General features: G+C 47.1%; 1 protein-coding gene across 5 annotated transcripts in view; it reads right to left on the bottom strand.

Moving 5' to 3' along the window:
- Nucleotides 1-1,733: 1,733 nt before the first annotated feature.
- Nucleotides 1,734-21,181, bottom strand: part of ASB5 (ankyrin repeat and SOCS box containing 5) — a 57,244-nt gene continuing 37,796 nt past the window's right edge. For 4 of the 5 annotated variants that reach the window (XM_059685800.1, XM_059685797.1, XM_059685799.1 and 1 more), the window contains 6 exons: nucleotides 11,821-11,900; nucleotides 9,270-9,377; nucleotides 8,112-8,262; nucleotides 7,825-7,959; nucleotides 3,951-4,142; nucleotides 1,734-2,552 (listed from right to left, as the gene is read on the bottom strand). In XM_059685800.1, coding sequence (XP_059541783.1) covers nucleotides 2,425-2,552; nucleotides 3,951-4,142; nucleotides 7,825-7,959; nucleotides 8,112-8,262; nucleotides 9,270-9,377; nucleotides 11,821-11,900 — 794 coding nt within the window. In that variant the 3' untranslated portion in view covers nucleotides 1,734-2,424. Of the gene's footprint in view, nucleotides 2,553-3,950; nucleotides 4,143-7,824; nucleotides 7,960-8,111; nucleotides 8,263-9,269; nucleotides 9,378-11,820; nucleotides 11,901-16,598; nucleotides 16,731-21,181 lie in introns of those variants that run through there. The other variant, XM_059685802.1, reaches the window with a different exon arrangement.

Raw genomic sequence — 21,181 nt, 5'->3', positions numbered from 1 at the left:
CATCAAGACCTGCCACGCGAAACGCTGCCTTCCTCCTGAGAGAGCTGCCACGGAAATGGTCAAGTGAGGACGACATTTCCTTCCACCTTCCGTGCTGGGTGGTACTACTGCCCCTGGATTAATTGGCGCTCGGGTGCTGCCAGGTGTGTGTGGGGGTGGGGGCAGAGGGGGGGAATAGAGAGCAGTTAAAAGGACATGTGCCCCTCACATTTCCAGGGAGATGATGACCCTGACCAGACTCTGAAAGCCAAGTCCACCAGCTTCGACGCCAGGGCTGCTGGCGGCATGGGGTGCACATTACACAGCTCTTCATGGTTGCTGGGCATCCACACACACCCCAAACACCCCCAAATGTGTCCCCAGGCGCCTGCATGTCAGGGGACTGTGCTGTTCGCTGAGTCATGAAGGGGCCATTCCCCGTCGCCGTGCATCACTCTCAATGCCCCGAACCCCATTCTCCAGGGCCTCCCGTGACAAAATCAAAGACGAATTAGAACCGAAAAAACAGAGGTTTTATTCCGGGGACACTAATCACACTTGAACACGTGGACAAACATGTGATATATTTACATTAGGACAGCTCTCTGACAAGACAACCACTCAAGCTAAGTTACAGGGTGCCAGCATTCGTGATGGGAAGGGCAACGCTCATGTTAACATGTGGTGCTGACTCTCTGAGAGGCAAGACCCAGGAAGGGGAGCGCGGTCCTCCCACGCTCGCGGGAACCTCTGACGCAGGAAAAGGACAGTCGGAATCTTTTTTACTAAAAGGCAGTTTTAGTGCCTAATGGTATTTAACGAGGTTACTCTACAACAAAAGCACTTATGAGGACATTACAAATGTTTTCAGAGATTTCAGTAAAACAGATGCATTTAAAGGTCTCTAGCCACATAGGGAACATATTTTACCAAACTTGCTGCAGCCTTATTTCTATTTTTGAAACTCCAAACAAATGATTTTTAACGCCATCGCCGTGACGTCGGAATTTCATGCAATAATGGTTTATTTCCCAGGGGTCTCTGGAAGTCGGCAAGAGAAGTAAGAAGACAGGAAATGGCATGCAAGCACAGTGGAAGCAGAAGATAAACACGGGATTCACCCTGTAGAGGACACTGTTTCAGGAATGTCCTCTTGGATCCACGCCCCCTGGCAACCCAGTGTGTGCTGAGCCCTTGCCTTGGGTAAGGAGAGTTAGAAACAGCCTACTAACCAGGGGTCTGTGTGGGTGGGGTACACTTTTTAAGGTCTCTAAGTTTGCTAAGTGGCACCCCACAGTTTAAGGAGCTTTGGATCTTCCACTTTCTACGGCCTTGGGCTGCCCTGCTCCCTGAGGTGTGGCCAGGGCAGGGCCTCTTTGTCAAGCAGACAGGAAGCCCGTTTCCCTCGGTCCAGGCAGCACCAGAACCAGGTGCTGGCGATTCCTGAGCAGGGAGGAGGCTGGAGGGATGTCTGAAAGCGCTGGAGAGAGACCTTCAGAGGCTGCCCTTGAGGAGGGGGAGGCCTTAAAATAGCCCAGCAGGTGCGCGATGTCCTCACCCTCAGGGTGTGGGGGCAGCCTTAGCTTCCAGTCCCAGCCTCTGGGCCAGGCCCACGGAAGGGGAGCGGCCAGGGAGCTCTCTGCCAGGAACGGGGATGTCCTCTTTCTCTGCGAACTGATCATGTAATGACAGTGCGTGTGCCACACAGTGGTTCCCCAGCGAATCTTCTTTATTTCAAAACAGGTATTAGCTGCTCTTTTTTTTGAAAATATATTTTTATTGATTTTTAGTGAGAGAGGAAGGGAGAGAGAGAGAGAAATAGAAACACCAATGATGAGAGAGGAAGTCATTGATGGGCTGCCTCCTGCACACCCGCACTGGCGATCAAGCCTGAAACCCAGGCATGAGCCCTGACTGGGAATCGAACCAGCAACTACCTGGTTCCTGGGTCGATGCTAAACCACTGAGTGACACCAGCTGGGCTCCCTGCTGTTTTCTAAACCACACTCATAGTTTGTCTGAATATAAAAAATACAGAGAATCATTGCAGACCAAAATAGAAAGGTGAATGCATTACTTGAAGACTATAGACCTTTTAAAATACGCCATATAAAGAATAATTTTGCTTAGAGTTCACAGATTTCCTTTTCACTCTAAAAAACATAAAATGGAGAACTCTTTTCTTTTCCTAAACCAACAAAAGGGTCTCTGGGAATAATAATATATAGATATTCAAAATATACTGTGTCCAAAAACAATAGCAATGCCTACCTACAACAACAGTACCCACTCGTACACTTACAGGTAAAATCCATACTTCCCTGCTTCCCTGGGTGTTGCCCTACCTGCTTCTACCCCCTTGTTAGCACATTTTAATATGAAATATGCACTGTGCGGATGACGTGGAGCTTCGCATTGTCTGAGCACGGAGACGGATTTTACTGTCTATCGGTACTGGAGGAAGTTCTGCAGCAGCGTGGGCAGCTGGAGCTGCGGGATGAGGTGCAAGCGCGGCCGTCCGATGCGGCGTCTGATGCAGAGGCGGCACAGCTGGCAGAGGGAGCTGGGCGTGGCTGCAAGAGACAAGCAGGGTGTGTCCATGAAAGCAAAACACGGATTTTCTTATGTTGCAAGATGCATGAAATCAAACCAGAAAAATCTGCAGTGCTTTGTAGCAAACTGGCAGGATGACCCCTGTACTGGGGAAATCATACAAGCATTTACACTGCCTTCGTAAGACTGCATTAGAATCGCGGTATATCCCATCTACGCCCTTGAAGACATTGAAGTCTTTGGGCTAGAAACAGCTCAGCGGGGCGGCTCGGTGATTGAGCATCAACCTATGAACCAGGAGGTCATTGTTTGACTCCAGGTCAGGGCACATACCAGGGTTGGGGGCTCGATCCCCAGTAGAGAGTGTGTAGGAGGCAGCCGATCAACGATTCTCTTTCATCACTGATGTTTCTATCTCTCTCTCCCTCTCCCTTCCTCTCTGCAATCAATAAAAATACATTTTTAAAAAATAAAACCTCAGAAACAAATTCTGCGTTTTGAAGGAGATACAGATCAAAGGAGCGCATGCACTATAGGAGGAAATTGTTTTTTTTTTAATTTTGTTTTATTGCTTAAAGTATTACAAAAAGTATTACATATGTCTCCTCCCCCCCCCCCTTGACATTCCCCTGGCCTCCCCTCCCCCCCTCCCCCCAGTGTCTTATGTCCACTGGTTATGCTTAAATGCATGCATACAATTCCTTCGGTTGATCTCTTACCCCGCCCCCCCCTCCCGTTCCCCCAACCCTCCCCGGCCTTCCCGCTGCAGTTTGACAGTCTGTTCGATGCTGCTCTGCCTCTGTATCTATTTTTGTTCATCAGTTTATAATGGCCTTTCTTATCCATAAATGAGTGAGATCATGTGGTATTTTTTCTTTCATTGACTGGCTTATTTCACTTAGCATAATGCTCTCCAGTTCCATCCATGCTGTTGCAGATGAAGGAAATTCTTAATTGTTCTTCTCAAATTTGATTTACTGCTTAAGCCAAAGCCAATTGAATTACTGTGTCAGAGAGATTCCGTTTTGGAACTAAAGTCTTAAGTGTGGAAATATGTCCTGATCATGTTTCTACCCACGTTGCAGAAGGCGCCCGCCCCTATAACATGAGGCGAGCCTCTAAGTGTTTATTCACAGATAGGATGCAGAATTGCATATTAGGTATGGTCAAAACCGAATCTATGTAACTTAAACAAAGGAGTATAAAGTTTAGGTCAGATGGAAAAAAAAAAGAAAATTAAGATCATTGTGATTGTCTTTTTCACAGATAGAACCTAAGTTAAAAAGTATTCACTTCCACAAAATGCTCCAAATCGCACGCCATGATTGCTTTGCCCGCCCTCGGAGGCCTCTGGTTTCACCTGTTCCCTGCTCCCGGCAGACGCATGCTGTGGTTGGGATGCTCGCACGCTCCCCTACCTTCGTGCTGAAGCAGCATTCTCTCCACCAGGCTGCTGGAGGAGGCCACGTCCACCGGCCGCAGCAGCTCCGTGTTCTTGGCGTTGATGTCCGCCCCGAATTCCAGCAGCAGGTGGACAATCTCCGTGTTGGACTGCTGGGCAGCAGCGTGGAGCGGCGTGTCCCAGTATTTGCCTTTCTGTACGTCAGCGCCTACGGGGAAATACGGAACTGTGATGGGTATAGACAGCGATGGTTCTAAGAGTCCCCTCAGCGCAGGGAGGAAGGTGTGGCAGAAAGGACCTCAGCTCCGTTGGCACTGAGTGCTTCATGTATACGTATCATGTACATGTACACACACACACACATATATATGAACATACATACACATAAACATACATACACATACTATAGACAAAAGGGCCCACATGCTAACCTGACCAGCTCAGGGAAGGCCTGCATGGCGGTCTTGCAAACTCAAAGACCTAAAGTAACCACTAAGGATGGTCTGAATTTACACTTTAACTACAAGCAGTTCTGGTGGGTAGTCATGTCCTAGGCTGGTATCTTCCCCGACAATCTTTACCTTAATTGAGCCTCTGTCTTTGCATCTAAGACAGCGGTTCTCAACCTGTGGGTCACGACCACTTTGGCAGTCGAACGACCCTTTCACAGGGGTCGCCTAAGACCATCCTGCATACCGGGATATTTACATTATGATTCATAACAATAGCAACATTACAGTTATGAAGTAGCAATGAAAATAATTTTATGGTTGGGTCACAACATGAGGAACTGTATTGAAAGGGTCAGAAGGTTGAGAACCACTGATCTAAGATAACATGCCTATGAAATGTCTGGGTAGCATGTAACTTCCCTTTTCCCAGACGCCTTGGGGCACAACCTAATGTGCCTGACACCAGGACAGAGACCACAGATTCCTTCTTGTTACTGTTTTCCTGTTAATTGTTCACTGTTAACTGTCCTGCACCCACCTAAGTATGTGTCCATCATTTTACTTTCTATCCAATCCCAGAGGTTTCCCCGCTTCGCTTTCTCCAGCCTCCCTAATCCATCACCAATGGATTCCTGTAACCCACCTACGCCCCCTCCTTTGATTGCAACGTATAAAAATAGACGAAAAAGCCGCCATTCTCCGGAGCATTACCCCAATCTGTTGAGATTCTGCTTCCCAGCAATTGTTGACAGTTTGGCTCAAATAAACTCACAAACATTCTTTACAGGTTTGAATGTTTTTATGTTAACATTACACATCAACAAACAAACATACATATACACGTATATGTACATATACATACACATATACATAATCTTAAAACTTGGTACATCTGGATGAAAAATGCACATATTTTTTATATTGTCTACTATCCTATATAGTTAAAATATCACCTAACAAAAAGAACTTTTAATTTTAAACAGTTCCAACATTCATCATACTAGCTACCCTATGTATTATAAGCAGTGCACAATTAGTTTGACACATATCTATTTGCATCGTGATTGATAGCTCTCAGGAGTATTCAAGAGCTTATTGCTTTTCTTCTCTTCATTTATTTTAAGGCAACAGAATTCTTTTGTTTCTTGGAAAACTCGTGATTCCAGAGACACACGCTCTTTAGGTAAAATGTAAATAGATGTTCCCGTCACTTCTCACTCGTTTAGTTGAAGGCGATAACAACACACAGGCACTGAGCCTGTTCAATGAAAAGGCACATTCTATTTCTGCATGCAATTTTTTTTTCAAATGCTTACATTTAAAAATAACTTCCGTGTTAAATCACCTACTGCATAGCCTTTTATCTTAGTGGCAGCCGCTGAATGCATGACTGATGGAGAAATGCTATTTAATGTGGAAATGAGAAGAATCCCATTTTCCAGCACATACATGGTTACAACACCAAGAAATGTATCGATGAAAATGCATTAGTCCTTTCAACTTGACTTCCTGGTCCTGACTGTCAAATTCTTGTTTGTAAGAAGCAGTGCACTCTAAGTAGGGGGTGGCCCTCCTGCTACGCTCAAGCTGCAATCCATGTAATTGTTTTCAACATTTTAACCTAATGGAAATGCTTAGTGGGAAAACTGCATAACAAAATCTCCATCAAGGGAGCGTACACTCTGCTGGGTGTGTCCGTTAGGAGAGAACAGAGCCTGAGAGTGGCGCTCCATCCTAATTACTACCCGCACTTCTCAGTATTCTTCTCCCCATAAAATATCCAATAGAAAGAAAATATTCCTAGCAAAGTAAAAAAAGGTAATGAAGATCACACTCTCCTGGTTATGTAAACTTATGGGAGACACAGCCAGGAAATATCAATCTGCCAACAATTATTAGCAGAACTTGCATTTAAGAGTCTTATTAGTAAAGGGAGTGGAATAGATGGAGACTGCTTGCCAGAAATGTGTAATTTAGCGAAGATACTGTGAGAAACAGTAAGGGGTCACCAAAGATCTGTCAGGATGTATCAGAGGCCAAACGATTGCCATCCTATATAATAAAAGGCTTATATGCAAATTGACCAAACTGCAGAATGACCGGTCGCTATGATGTACACTGATCACCAGGGGGCACACGCTCAATGCAGGAGCTGCCCCCTGATGGTCAGTGCACTCCCACAGGGGGAGCGCTGCTCAACCAGAAGCCCGGAGCCGGGCTCACAGCTGGTGAGCTCAGTGGCAGTGGCAGAGCCTCTCCTGCCTCCATGGCAGCGCTAAGGATGTCTGACTGCTGGCTTTGGCCAGCTCTCCCCTCTCAGGCTGCGAGAGGGAGAAGACCAGGCTAAGGGATCCCCCACCCCCCCCGCCCCAAGTGCACGAATCTTGTGCACCAGGCCTCTAGGGAACAAAAAAAGACATAGGAACTTATTTACTCATTTTGAGTATATTTAAGCACCTGCCATGAGAAGCACTATACTAGAGGGAAGAGAGGATGGAAAAAGAGAGAAACCATAACTTAACCAAGCTCCCAGCCCTGGTCCCAAGGTCAGGAGAAGTTTCTGAGGGGCTGTACTGAACCTTGAGGACCTGGTTTGCTTCAAGTAAGTGGGCAGCACGGCTCTTCATGTAAGTAGACAGAGGTAAGTGAGACGATGAGGTCTAGGACCATGCGGGAGTTAAGGTTGGTGAGGGGTAAGGCGATGAAGCAGTTAACTATCCCTAGAATTTTTTTGATCATTTTCTTCCCAGATATATTCATATTTAGCAACATTACATTCAAACTTGAAGATCTGAATGCTATGACCTTTGACCTTTGTAAGTAGAGGGTTTGAAGCTTTGAGGTGAAGTGAAGTTATCAGGAATGAGGTCTTGCATGGAACAGAGTGAGGAATCTCGGAGGGAAGGCGGGTGGGGTGGTGGGAGGCGATCAACCAAAGACCTTGTATGCATATGTGCATAAACCATGGACACAGACAGTAGGGTGGTGAGGGCCTGGGGTGGGAGGGCGGGGTTGGGGTTCGAGGGGGTCAATGAGGGAAAAAAGGGGACATATGTAATACTTTCAACAATAAAGATTAAAAAAAGAATGAGGTTCTTATTTATAGGCTATAGACTGATGTGTGAGAAGCTTAGAATAAGAACATTTTTTAAATGAGATATAATTTTTAAAGTAGTTCATGTAGAGAAACAAGTGGAGCCCTGGCCGAGTAGCTCATCAGTTGCTTAGAGCTTCACCCCAATATGTCAAGGTTGAGGGTTCCATCCCTGATGAGGGCACATACAAGATTCAACCAATGAATGCAGAAATTGGTGGAACAACAAATCTCTCTTCTCTCTCAAATCAATCAATACTTTTTTTTTTTAAAGAAAAAGAAATAAGAGCTGTGTAATTACTTGTGGGTATGGATGGAATGGAAGACGTTTTAAAGGTCATTACCAGCGTAAAGAAGCTTCCGGATGCAGTGGAATTGCTGTGACATACAAGCTACATACAGCGGAGTTCCCAAGTGAGGAATGTCTTGGTCAACATCTATGCCCCAGGATATCAGGATCTGTAGACATTCATGGTGACCTGCAGACACAAAGGAGAGACCTGTTTTCCTTGAGGCCCATCCCCCCACGCACCTGTGCCCACGGCTCCAGCCTGTTATTCACGGAAAGGTCATTGCAACCACGCAGGTGGCTGCAGGGGCCGCTGCCCTTGTCACTCCCCCCGGAGCTGACCTTTGCTGGCGGCCTCGTGTGTGGGGGAAGGCAGGCAGGACTCCAGCTGTGGCTTGGCTCCATACTCCAGCAGAAGTTCCGCACAGCACGGGCTGCCCTGGGAGCAGGCGTTGAATAACGGCGTCACGCCATCTATTGTGATTGCATTGACCTGAACCGAACCAAAATCTCAGAGTGAGATTCGGAGGATCACATGTGATTGACTCTCAGGCATGTTTAAAGGTGTGGTGATCTGCTCACAAAAATAATTGGGAACGTGTGTGGTAAATAGGACAAAGGATATTTAGCTCAGGCACATGAATAAGGAAAGTTTTACAACTTCAAGAGATACATACAAAGAGGATATGGTAGATAATTCATAGGAATGAACCTACAATAAAAATGATGAAAAATTACATACTCAAGGATCAAATGCACAAAAATGAATTTAATGGTTAGGTACTTTTCAATAGGTAAAAAAAATCAACAAGTGTAACAGTGATTGATGAAAATGAAGACAAAGCCACTTTGCTGGGAGCAGTTTAAATTGAAAATAAAATTTCTGAGGATTTATCTAAAGAAAATCATCCAACTCAGCAGGCGTGGCTCAGTGGTTGAGAGTCAACCTGTGAACCAGGTGGTCAGGGTTTGATTCCCAGTCAGGGCACATGCCCAGGTTGCAGGCTCAATCCCCAGTTTGGGGTATGCAGGAGACAGCCAATCAATGATTCTCTGTCATCATTGATGTTTCTATCCCTCTCTCCCTCTCCTCTCATCTCTGAAATCTATATATATATCTATATATATAGATATATATATAGATAGATAGATAGGTAGATATAGATATAGATATAGATATAGATATAGATATTTTTTTTTAAAGAAAATCATCCAAAAGATGGGCAAACATTATGGGCACGAAGAAGTTCATCTATTCCTATTGAGAACCACGGAAGCAGGGAACAGCCTACAGAGTACTCCATAGGATGCAGCATGCTACCCCGCTTTTGCAATGATTGGGTTTCCTTCTTCGAGTGCAAATGAGAGAAGGCGGGGCAGCTGGAGAGCTTTATTTGTATTCTGTTTCCTTTGAAAACCACCAACAAGGAAAGGGAGGCAGAGTGAGAACTTTTCTTGATTTGAGTACCTGGTAGATGTGAGCACTGAACAGGGACTTACATTGGCTCCAGCTTCCAGAAGAGTCCGGGCACAGGCCACGTGATCGCCGAGGCAGGCTTCGTGCAATGGGGTGACATGGTCTATGGTGACCGCGTTTACGTTATAACCCTAAATGTGACGTGAATAATTTTGGAAGGTGAGAAAAAGTTCTGTCAAGTCATCTCTACAGTTGTCACTAAAGAGGGATACAAAAGGTCAAGGAATGTCACCTGCGCCCTGTAATTGTGACCCCACCCCACCCAGACCCAGTGCTGCTTTAAGTCTTGTGCTCAATAGCTTCTGAAAGTATTATTGGCATTTGGCTGCGTAACGTTTTTCTTTCTCGTTAGGACTTGCTTGGGTTGCTACAGGTTTTTTGTTTTGTTTTGTAGAACTGGAGACTGGGTATAGGCTGGATCCCTTGCTCTGTGAAGTTTTGTCAGGAAGTAGGTCTGAGCAGGTTCTGTGCTGGTGGTGAGTGGCCTTGACTACGGAGGCAGGCTTGGCTTGGAATCCTTGACGCACAGGCAGTGATGGCTTTCCTTCAGATGAGTCCATTAGCCTCTAAATTAATGGAGACTAAATGAGCTGGCGCAGGGAGAGCAATTACTGTTACAGTGCCCAGCACAGAGGAAAGGTTTGATTTGATTATTCAATCACAACGGAACATGCCTAAAACTGCCATTCTAATTAAACTAAAGATATCAGACCAACGTAATTAGGTTTGACCAGGATCTTCTTGCTGTGGGTGGTGATTCGTTGTCTGTTGACCACCACACTAAGCACCATCCTGAGGAGACTTTTCTGGGCCAGATCCCCGTAACGGACCGCAGATCCCCACGGTCTGAAATGCCAGAGGGTCATGAGAAATCTTAAATCGGAGGCAAGAAAATCATCACCCTCAATCTTCGTGACTGGCAAGTGGCAATTTTTAAGATCCCTTAGATTAGTGGTTCTCAACCTTCCTAATTCCGCGACCCTTTAATACAGTTCCTCGTGTTGTGGTGACCCCCAATTTCATTGTTACACATTGAGCATAATTAAAGCATAGTGATTAATCACAAAAACAATATGTAATTATACATGTGTTTTCCGATGGTCTTAGGCGACCCCCGTGAAAGGGTCATTCAACCCCCAAAGTGGTCGCGACCCACAGGTTGAGAACCGCTGCCTTAGATGATCCTTTCCAAGATCTCGAGGTGGCTGGCCAGCCGTCAGACTTGGAGAAGGGATTGCCCACTGCCACACACCAGGGACCGGACGATGGAAGCCTCGGGAAGGGGAATTCCTATCACGCAGGACTGTGGCGCAGCCTCTGGCTCGGCCTGGCTGGGCTGTCGGTGCGTATGACATGCGTGTTATGAAATACCCTCAGGCTGCTCCCCTCTCTGAGAACTGCGTGACCCTTCAGGGGTCCCCTTTAGACATGCATGACCTTTTTGCAGGTTGTTTTCATGACGTGATGAGCAAACAAAAGAGTCACATGGTTATCAGAGAAGTGGCCGGGCCCAAGGGGGATTCTCGCCCTAACTCTTCCCTTCACAGACGAGAGACAGTGGGGGCCAGAGATGTTGGGGTTCACCTTCAGTGCCAGCCCTGCATCCAGGTCCCCAGCCCCAGGTGCCCTCACCCTGGGCAACAGACACTGCTCTCTTCCCTCGTGGCTCTGGGAGAAAGCGCCCCTCCTCGATCCTGGGAGACACGGGGCAGTGGCTGCCTGGCCGGGGTGCCCGCTGGAGTCGTGTTGGCAAATAGTTTTTCTCTTTTTTGCTGCACGCCGCCGGCAACTTTTAAAAACCCACAGGCAGAGCCAGAGTGCCTGCTGTTTCAGCAAAGCCCCTGTGGTTTCCATCTTCCCTCTGGTGAGGGATGGGCAGGCAGGTGGGAATGACCCGTCCCTCGCTCTCACAGACAGTTCCCCACAATGCAGCACAAGCTACCATGAAGAGTCTACTAGGCCCGTGGTCGGCAAACTGCGGCTCGCGAGCCACATGCGGCTCTTCAGCCCCTTGAGTGTGGCTTTTCCACAAAATACCACAAAATACCACATGCGGGTGCGCACGTACAGTGCGATTGAAACTTTGTGGCCCATGCACAGAAGTCAGTATTTTGTGGAAGAGCCACACTCAAGGGGCCAAAGAGCCGCATGTGGCTCGCAAGCCGCAGTTTGCCGAGCTGCAGTTTGCCAACCACTGGTCTAGGCAGCTGGTCTGGTGAGCCTCTTTTGGATATTTTAGGCTGAACTGAATAAGCTGCACACATTGTAGGGTGAAGGATACTTAACGCACTTAATAAATAACACGCGATTCCAATGGTTTCCTACGTACGTGTGTCTATCAATCAACAATACACTGCGCAGGAAATCGGAAATGCTAAGACTTAAGATCAGACGCCAACATATTTATAAAGAGGTTTCCAATAGACGAGAAACCAGACTTGACCGCTTGGTGAGTTCAACTAAAAAGGCTAAGGAAATTTCCAAAGCGGTGTTAGCGTTTTCGAGCTGATGACTGGGGGATTCATGTTTTCCGCTCATGGCCCAGGCCGGCGTTAAGCATATGGGACAGTTCACCTGTGACAGGAGTGTCTGCAGAGCCAGGAGGCGGCCTTGACTCGCCGCTTCGTGTAGAGGGGAGCGGTCTGCCCAGGACCCTGCGGAAGAGAAGGAACACAAGGTCTGAGTCCAGGTGAGCCCTCTTAGGACCCACCCTGGAGAAACAGGGACCCCAGATCCAGGGCTCCTGTGAGGACCAGGACACGTATCCCTCCATCAGGAAATTGAGTCTCTACAGCAGCAGTTCTCAACCTGTGGGTCGCGACCCCTTTGGGGGTCGAACGACCCTTTCACAGGGGTCGCCTAGGACTATCGGAAAACACATATATAATTACATACTGTTTTTGTGATTAATCACTATGCTTTAATTATGTTCCATTTGTTACAATGAGAATACATCCTGCATGTCAGTTACTTACATGACGATTCATAACAGTAGCCACATTACAGTTATGAAGCAGCAACGAAAATAATTTTATGGTCGGGGGTCACCACAACATGAGGAGCTGTATTAAAGGGTCACGGCATTAGGATGGTTGAGAACCACTGCTCTACAGGATCCTGACTGGCTGACCCCAAATCCCTCACCTTTGGAATTCTCTCCTTCAAAGACTAGGGGAATTCAGGTCACGAGATTTGCCACCAAAATCAAAAAATGAAAAACCACCTCTGTCTCATGGTTGTCCAGACAGAACCCCCAAATGCTGGTTTTGGCACTTTGAGCTGAGAATCGGCTGGACAAGCCACCTCTCCACGCCCTCCCCACCCCCACCCTGCTGCTCCCCTGCCCTGAGGTGTGAGGGGCTGTGACAAATGAAATTCATGTTATTTACGCGACACATGACTTTAAAGTCAATTCTAGTGCAATTTAAATGGTCACTTGGCTGCTCGTCAGACACGCATCTCAGGCAAAGCACGTCTGAAGCCTGTGCCAGCAGAGGGGTCAGGAAAACCATTGGAAGCTTGGGAGGGCCTTGTCCGTTAGACGCCTCCGCATCGTCCCTGCACGTCGTGCCTCCGGAAAAGTCCACGGACGCCGGTGCGTCTGTGTTATGGTTCTGCAGTAGACCTGCCCACACCCTAAGTGAGGTCCAAACAGCTCCACTGAATAAGACTCCACTGAATACCACAAGGTGACGGAGTGGCCCGGCGAACCTGCTCTAGACACACGAGTCAACTGCCAATCACCAGGCTTTTCCATAACCGGTGATCCTTGGGGTTTTATTACAAACACTGCTCCTAATGGGGAGGGAAGAGCCTTTCTTCTATGCACTGGCATTGACTTGTGACTAATGGTAATGACAGCTAACGTTGAATAGTGTTCCCCACGCGAATGCGCTCGTCGAAGCACTGCGTACGGCCTCTCATTTAGGTCTCACCGCTCTGTCAGGTGGATGCAGTGATTGTTTCTAACTGAAAGGTGCGGAGCTGGGAGCTAGAAGAAAGGAAATCACTTAGAGGGAGTCACACGGTCTTCCTCCGGAGCTGATCTAGTTAGACACTGCCCTCGCTGTCTTGGTTTTGCCTTTCCATCCAGCATTATTTCCTGCTCATCCAAGATTACTAAGCCAGACACCCGATTCCTTGAGTTTTCAACGGAAAGCAAGTTATTGTTATTAGCTTTTGTGTATTATTTCTTTCCACATGCAACGCTCCTGTTATCCATTAGAAGCAGGGTTGAAATAAATATTGCACACCCATAACTATCCATTGATAGGACAAACGTTGGTGGTGAAATAATAACTTATAAGAAATTGGAGCATTGTATTCTCACTACCTGCATTGCAAAAGTCTCCATTGGAAATATAATATCATTTTCGGGAACATGTTTCGAGTTCTAGGTTTTAAATCGAAATCTGAATCTTTGCAAATTATACACATCCTTAAACAACTTGATTGAGGAGTGAAACTCTGGAGGACTTTGGAACATATACCCATTCTCACTGTGAACATTTAAATAAGAAAATGATAGCCCGGCCAGTGTGGCTCAGTGATTGAGCGTCAACCCATGAACCAAGAGGTCACAGTTCAATTCCCCCTCAGGGCACACACCCACGTTGCAAGCTGGATCCCCAGTAGGGGGTGTGCAGGAGGCAGCCAATCAATGATTCTCTCATTGATGTTTCTCTCTCTCCCTTCCTCTCTGAAATCAATAAGAACATATGTTTTAAAAAAGAAAATTATAATATTCACTTTCCAGAGAGATTGCATATGTGTGAAGCCACAATGTTCAGTTTTTTCAGCAGAGCAGCAGCCAATTAATAAGGTGTTGAGTATTCAACATTTAAATGATAAACTATAATATTTATAAGAATCATGTGTGCCCTACTGCTTAGGGGCTTAGTGGAGTTCATTACCCTTAACTTATCTCTAAAAGCTGTGCTGAATTAAATGAGGCCCATTGGCTAGCACTAAGCGTCTTCCCTCATCATTAGCTACCACGGCAATTAACCAGATGCCGGGGTGGGAAAGCCGAGAAATGGCCTTTTGGGGTTCATTCTGGACTCACGTTGTTCAGGTAGATTATGAGACCTTCAAGGGGCAGCAAAGTTAACAATATGTGCAGCTGTGAGGAACCTGATATTCCTCTTTTGCACACTATTGTGTTTGTCCATCAAAATGATTTGGTCGCCCTCTGACCCATCTGAACATTGCTTGCTGATGTTCACCAGAGAAAACAGAAAAAGAAAAAGAAGGAAATGGGTCATTTAGAAAATAGGCTACATAAGGACCAAATAGAGAATAAAGTATTAGAGTTTCCCACCTATATCCCAACCCCCAGGCCTCCCTCCCAGGACTGTCACATACCTTGCTGTCCCACTCTATTATTTTTTTTTAAAGTCCATTACGGTAGAGAGAAAAAATCCTGATGCCAGATCTTACTTATGTGTATTTGCTATCATTTCTATTAATATGACCTCCATTTGGCATGAAAAGGGAGTTAAATGTGACAGTAATCTGCTGGAAGTGTAGGCAGGTGGTCTGGGACAAAACCACCAAAAACACAGCATGTAGGACGAGGGACCCGTTGGCCCACCAGGCAGGGACCACGCTTAGAAGAAATAACTGCCAAGTTAGTATTTTCCCGCTGAGCTCAGCTCTGCTCACTGCCTGGGACCCCTGCTGCCTGTTATTATTGCTTCCAGCAGGGGGCAAGCAAGAGCAGGAAGAGGACAGATGGAAATGGAGACCCCCGAGGAAGTGAGAAACCAGGTGGGGTGTAGAGCCCAGAAGCTCCCAGAGGAAACGGTGGCCTCCACGCAGCCATCTGATGTGAGGGCCAGTGTCCTCATCAAATGGGCAAGCACCGCCTGTGGGGCAGGACACGGAGGTCAGGAGTGAGCCTCTAGGGCAGGGGTCCTCAAACCTTTAAACAGGGGCCAGGTCACTGTCCCTCAGACCGTTGGAGGGCCGGACTATAGTTTTAAAAAAACTATGAACAAATTCCTATGCACACGGCACATATCTTATTTTGAAGTGAAAAAAACAAAACAGGAAAAATACAATATTTGTATTTGCATGTGGCCCGCGGTCGTAGTTTGAGGACCCCTGCTCTGGGGCCTGCTCTACAAATGCACAGTAAATAACACTGGGCATCCTGCCCCACAAGACCAACAGACAGGGGAGATTCCAACGTGAACTTCAGGGAGCGATCCTTCTCCAAAACTAAGGAAACTCATGCCATAAATAACAGCATCTACTTTTTAAATATATTTCTATTGATTTCAGAGAGGAAGGGAGAGGGAGAGAGAGATAGAAACATCAATGATGAGAGAGAATCATTGACTGGCTGTCTCCTGCATGCCCCCCATCTCCCCTACTGGGGACCAAGCATGCAACCCAGGCATGTGCCCGTGACTGAACCGAACCTGGGTCCCTTCAGTCCACAGGCCAACGCTCAATCCACTGAGCCAAACCAGCCGGGGCAGTAACAGCATCTATTGACTGAAATGATTTTCAGTGTTATCAACGTAATTAAATACACTACATGAAGCAACAGCATGACTTATGAAGGTATTTAAGCTAGCAATCAACAATGGCTGCTACATGTTCTCTCCGGTAAGCTGTAAGAAATAAAGCTGTACCAATCTATTAAAGTAGTTTACAGCACACACATGCTGTTCAGCGAAAAACAAAACACATTTCTTTTTTGCTTAAATCCTGCTGACCTAACTCCCCCACAACCCCACCTCATTTGTTTCCTTGTAAGTCCTTAGAAGAATTTCTGCAATTAATCTGGACAGAGGTGAGAATCAAAGGGACTCTATCATGTTCCAGTTTCTGTTTTAAACTCGGTCTTCCCCCCTCCCCATTCCTCCCCTCCAGAGCCTGAAATTCAGCACTTTTCTAGTCAAATGAGCTCAGTACTATCTCACCATCCAATACGAATATGCTTCCTAGCAGAGAGGTTTGCCAGCTTTCCTAAGACCCAACAAAAGAAAATATCTTCACACACAACCCTTCAATCACCTTACAGCCCTGTTGGACTTCAATTCGGAATCTGAGATTTTTTTAAAAAAAAAAATGTCCAATTTAACTCTTTGGGATAATTCAGTGTGAAGTTATTCAGTGTGAAAATCATTCTTACAGAATAGCTGTAAGTTTCAGCACTCTAATCAAACGCCTGCTGGCACAGCCTCCCTGTCGCTACACAGGAGGTGACTCAGAATATATTTAGAAATGACACGAGTTCCCAGACATCTGGTATTTAATTTGCAGGGAGCGAGCCTGCCCTGATGGGTAAACATCACACCACCGTCCTGAGACACATACAGTCCGTGAGGGGTTGCACCCACCTAAGTCGCCGTCTCCCCAGGGCACCTCAAGCCAGCCACTCTCGAGGTAAATCCGACTCATAGCTCCTTTCTTATCAGCATAAAAAAATAAGTGCCTTGTCAGGTGCTGGTTCTATTCGGCCATTTTAAGGAACTCTAAGCTCCTTGTAACATGACCTTCCTTCTCCAAAAAGCAAAACAGCTCTCGGAAGTGTGACTTATTTCAAAATGGCCTCCCAATTACCACTCCTCTTTGAGAAACTGCTGGTCCTAACCTTACTGATTCTCCTGAGAGGGTGCACCCTGCAAGAAATAAAGGTCTTGCATTTAGATCTCTGCCCCTGGCTGTGATGAAACCAGTTCACTGTTTAGGGACTCTCACTTCTCCCCACCTGAGCCCCACCCTAGAGGTGGGGTGTAGACATGCTGAAGAGGCTAGGAGCAGTGATGCCTGCATAAAGGAAGCAGGGTGCCAACTCCGAATACATTTTATAGCTCCTTATGCTACAGAATATTACATCAACCATCTTCTTCATAGCGGACGTGGGCCCCAATTGCACAGATTCTTGTTAAGACTCTGTGTAATTTCATGTTATCTTTCTTTTAAAAAAATATTTTTATTGCCGAAACCGGTTTGGCTCAGTGGATAGAGCGTCGGCCTGCGGACTGAAAGGTCCCAGGTTCGATTCCGGTCAAGGGCATGTACCTGGGTTGCGGGCATATCCCCAGTAAGAGATGTGCAGGAGGCAGCTGATTGATGTTTCTCTCTCATCGATGTTTCTAACTCTCTATCTCTCTCCCTTCCTCTCTGTAAAAAATCAATAAAATATATTTAAAAATATATATATTTTTATTGACTTCAGAGAGGAAGGGAGAGGGAGAGAAAGAAACATCAGTGATGAGAGAGAATCATTGATTGGCTGCCTCCTGCACACCCCACACTGGGGATCAAGCCAACAACCTGGGCATGTGCCCTGACCAGGAATTGAACCCTGACTTCCTGGTTCATAGCTCGATGCCCAACCACTGAGCCAGGCTGGCCGGGCTCATATTAGCGTGCTTAAAGGAGATCCCTATACAGTGGGGCCTTCACTTACGAGTGTCCTGACTAACAAGTTTTTCGAACTATGAGCCGTCTCTGGGCCAATTTTTGCTTTGAGTTGCGAGCTAAAATTCGGGTTAAGAGCCAGCTTCAGATACCCCACCGCTAGTTGGCACAGCAAACGTCACAGTGAACGCCACAACATCAGCCCAGCATCACGTGTCTCACTCGTTCACTTTTTGATTTGACATACGAGTAATTTGAGTTACGAGGTCCGTCACGGAACGAATGAAACTCATAAGTCAAGGCCTCACTGTATATGGATCAGCTGCAGGCTCAACCACTTTCGGCTCATCCGTACTCACAGGTTTACAGAATAATTAAAACCAGCAGGCATTTGCAGACCTCTGTTGTTTACTCTTCTGTTGACCAGATTAAGCAGAAGAGTGGAGCCACAGAAACCCTGGAGGACATGGCTGATAAGGAGGGAAGAAATGTGTTGCCAAAACCCGTCCCTCAAAGATTGAGACTGACCCTGTTTCTCCATTCTCATCACCTCTCTGAAAATTCCCGGAATAAAGCTAGTCAGTATCTGAAACCACCAGATTTTTGTGTGCCCTTGGAACTTCAGGTGTACTAGTATATACTGAATTACATGAGCATGCAAGTTACCCTAACCAAGTTCTTGTTCATGGTCTAAAGCCCTCTAATATATATATATATATATATAGAGAGAGAGAGAGAGAGAGAGAGAGAGAAAGGTAATATGCAAATTAGGCCAGGACGCCATAACGGGTCAGGAGCGGACAGGAGGAGGTTGCGCATGCAGGTGAGGCCTGGAGCAGAGATGGAGATAGACACAGGGGGGCCTGCCTGAGCCGGTGCGGCGGCTCCAGCAGCCCCAGAGCGGACACAGGCAGGGGGGCAGGAGGGCCTGGGGCAGAAGTCAGGCGCGGTCCCGGCCGCCCACAGCGCCCGCCTGACAGGCCTGACTCCCACAGCGCCCCGCGAAGTGCCTCCTCGCACAGCGGGAGGCGGGGCGCCTCCTCTCGCGATTTCAATCGTGCGCTGGGCTTCTAGTATTTCATGAAAAGATAGTTTATGGGCCTAATAGAAAAAAACACAGCACAGGTAAGTGAAAGAACTACATGGCTTATTTCAAGAAACAAGACAACATTTTCAACAAGTAGTGGTTTCCCAAAATTAAGAGGGCAAGTTTTTCAGACACTTTTCGGACAATAGTGCTTAATAGAGTCTTGGGCAGATGACTCATTACTGATCTTTGGTGCCGTGGACACGGCTCGCTGGCCATCATCAAATAGACCTGAGTTCCAGGTCCCCACAGAGATGAGTTATGTGGCCTTTGGTAGTTACTTAATCTTTTGAGCCTGTTTTCTCCGCAGTAAAGGGATGGAAGGTCTACCTACAGCAGAGGGCTGTAGTGAGTCTGAAGTAGTTTGCAGCCCACCAAAACACATACTGTGTGACAATGCAATCCACCTTCCATTGTAAACAGTGACTTCCATAAATCTGCACAAGTTTTTGTCTACATCTTCTCAACAGAAGATAGACGAGCTTGACTTATTTAAGATAATGAAACCTTAGCTCATCATTCCTCTTGACTGTGTATCTGTAGGAGATATAGATAGGAAATGGCCAAAAGTCAGGGACAATGATCACGTCCACATGGATAACTCTCTATTCCAGGGGTCACCAATCTTTCGGACCTCACGGACCACCAGTGGTCCGTGGACCACCACTGCTTGGTGACTGCTGCTCTAATCCACAGCTCTTCCCTGGCCTCTCTCACCGATTTTAGTGCCGCATTTTAAAACTGACATTCACCTGGATATTTTGCTGGCATCTCAATCCATTTCTGAAAGCAAATGCATCACCTTTCTCTCTACACCAGCTACTCCTTTTGGCTTCTCTGGCTTTACGCAGTATGACCATACCCTCTGTCACCTGGCACGGAGAATATAGTCTTAAATTCAAGCACAGTCATTCTCAGGGAAACGCAAAGATATTGACGATGTCATGTGCTTCCTCGCAAGGAGGCAGCTATTATTGGCCTAGGAACTCCTGTTAGTCCTTTATTTTTCATGAGTCCACATCCTCCTGAGCCCAGTCCTTGCATCTCGCTACACCCACACTCGCGCGCATCCTTCCTAGTCCCATAGATATAAGTATCCACTTGTTGGTCACCCCAAGTTATATCTCCAGACCAGCTCTCTCCTCTGAATTCCAGACTTGTGTTTCCAGCTCTAAACTTGTGTTTCCACATAGAAACAGGAAAGCCAACTTCACATGTCCGATGCTGAACCCTTGTTGCGACTCTCCTAAATCTCCCTCCTTTCAGCACAGGGCACCCCCACTCCTCCAGGGGCTTCGAGGCCCAAACCTTGTGTAACCACTAATTTTCCCGTGTCTCATACCCCAGTGAATCCTTCTGCCTCTGCCATTCACACATGACCCTGGCATTGGTTATCATCTCACTAGAGGCCTGGTGCATGAAAATTCGTGCACTCGTGGGTGTCCCTCAACCCAGCTTTCACCCTCTCGCAGTCCAGGACCCCTCGGAGGATGTCCGACCGATTGCTTAGGCCTGCTCCTCGGGGGATTGGGCCTAAGCTGGCAGTAAGACATCCCTCTGGCAGCCTAGGAGCCCTTAGGGGATGTCCAACTAATGGCTTAGACCCAATCCTCCTGGGGAGCGGGCCTAAGCCATTAGTCAGACATCCTTAGCACTGCTGAGAGGCTCCCATGACCACCGCTGCACTGGCCAGCCATGAGCCAGCTTCTGGTTGAGTGGCGCTCACCCTGTGGAAGCACACTGACCACTGGGCAGCAGCTCCTGCATTGAGCATCTGCCCCCTGGTGGTCAGTGCGCATCACAGCTACCGGTCATTCTGCCGTTAAGGTTAATTTGCATATTACCCTTTTATTATATAGGATGATGTCCACTGCCTACCCTCGCTCAAGCCACCATTACCGCCCCCTTCCCCCCGTCACCGCGACCTATTGCAAAGGCCTCCTGGCTGGTCTGTGTGTCTGCACTCATGCCCTTCCATCAGTGTGTCCTGAGCGCAGGAGCCAGAAAGAATCCAGTGGCCTGTCTACTCACCCAGAGTAAAATCCACAGTCCCTATCATGCCCAGCAGGGGTCTCCCCTGGATCCAGGTTCTACCTCTCCCTCCCTCCATCTCCCAGGCTCAGCTGCACCTGCCTCCCTGCTTTTCCTCAAACACACCATATGCCCTTCTGTTCACTCTGACACACACACACACACACACACACACACACACACACACACGCTTCCTCCCTGACTTCCGGTCTCCACTGAAATACCACCTTCTGTGAAGTCCTCCCTGGCCCTACCTGTCATCTTCAGCAAGATGCAGCGACTGTCCAGATTGCTTTTCACCTATTTGTTTCCAGTGGTAGATATCATAGGGTCATTGTTTAATGTCACAAAATACAACTCTACAACATTTTAAATGCTACTATATAATATACTAGAGGACCAGTGTATGAATTCATGTACAGTGGGGTCCCTCGGCCT

The sequence above is a fragment of the Myotis daubentonii genome, chromosome 2 (genome assembly GCF_963259705.1).
Source record: "Myotis daubentonii chromosome 2, mMyoDau2.1, whole genome shotgun sequence".
NCBI classification, from domain to species: domain Eukaryota; kingdom Metazoa; phylum Chordata; class Mammalia; order Chiroptera; family Vespertilionidae; genus Myotis; species Myotis daubentonii.
This window is presented reverse-complemented; position numbering and strand designations above follow the sequence as displayed.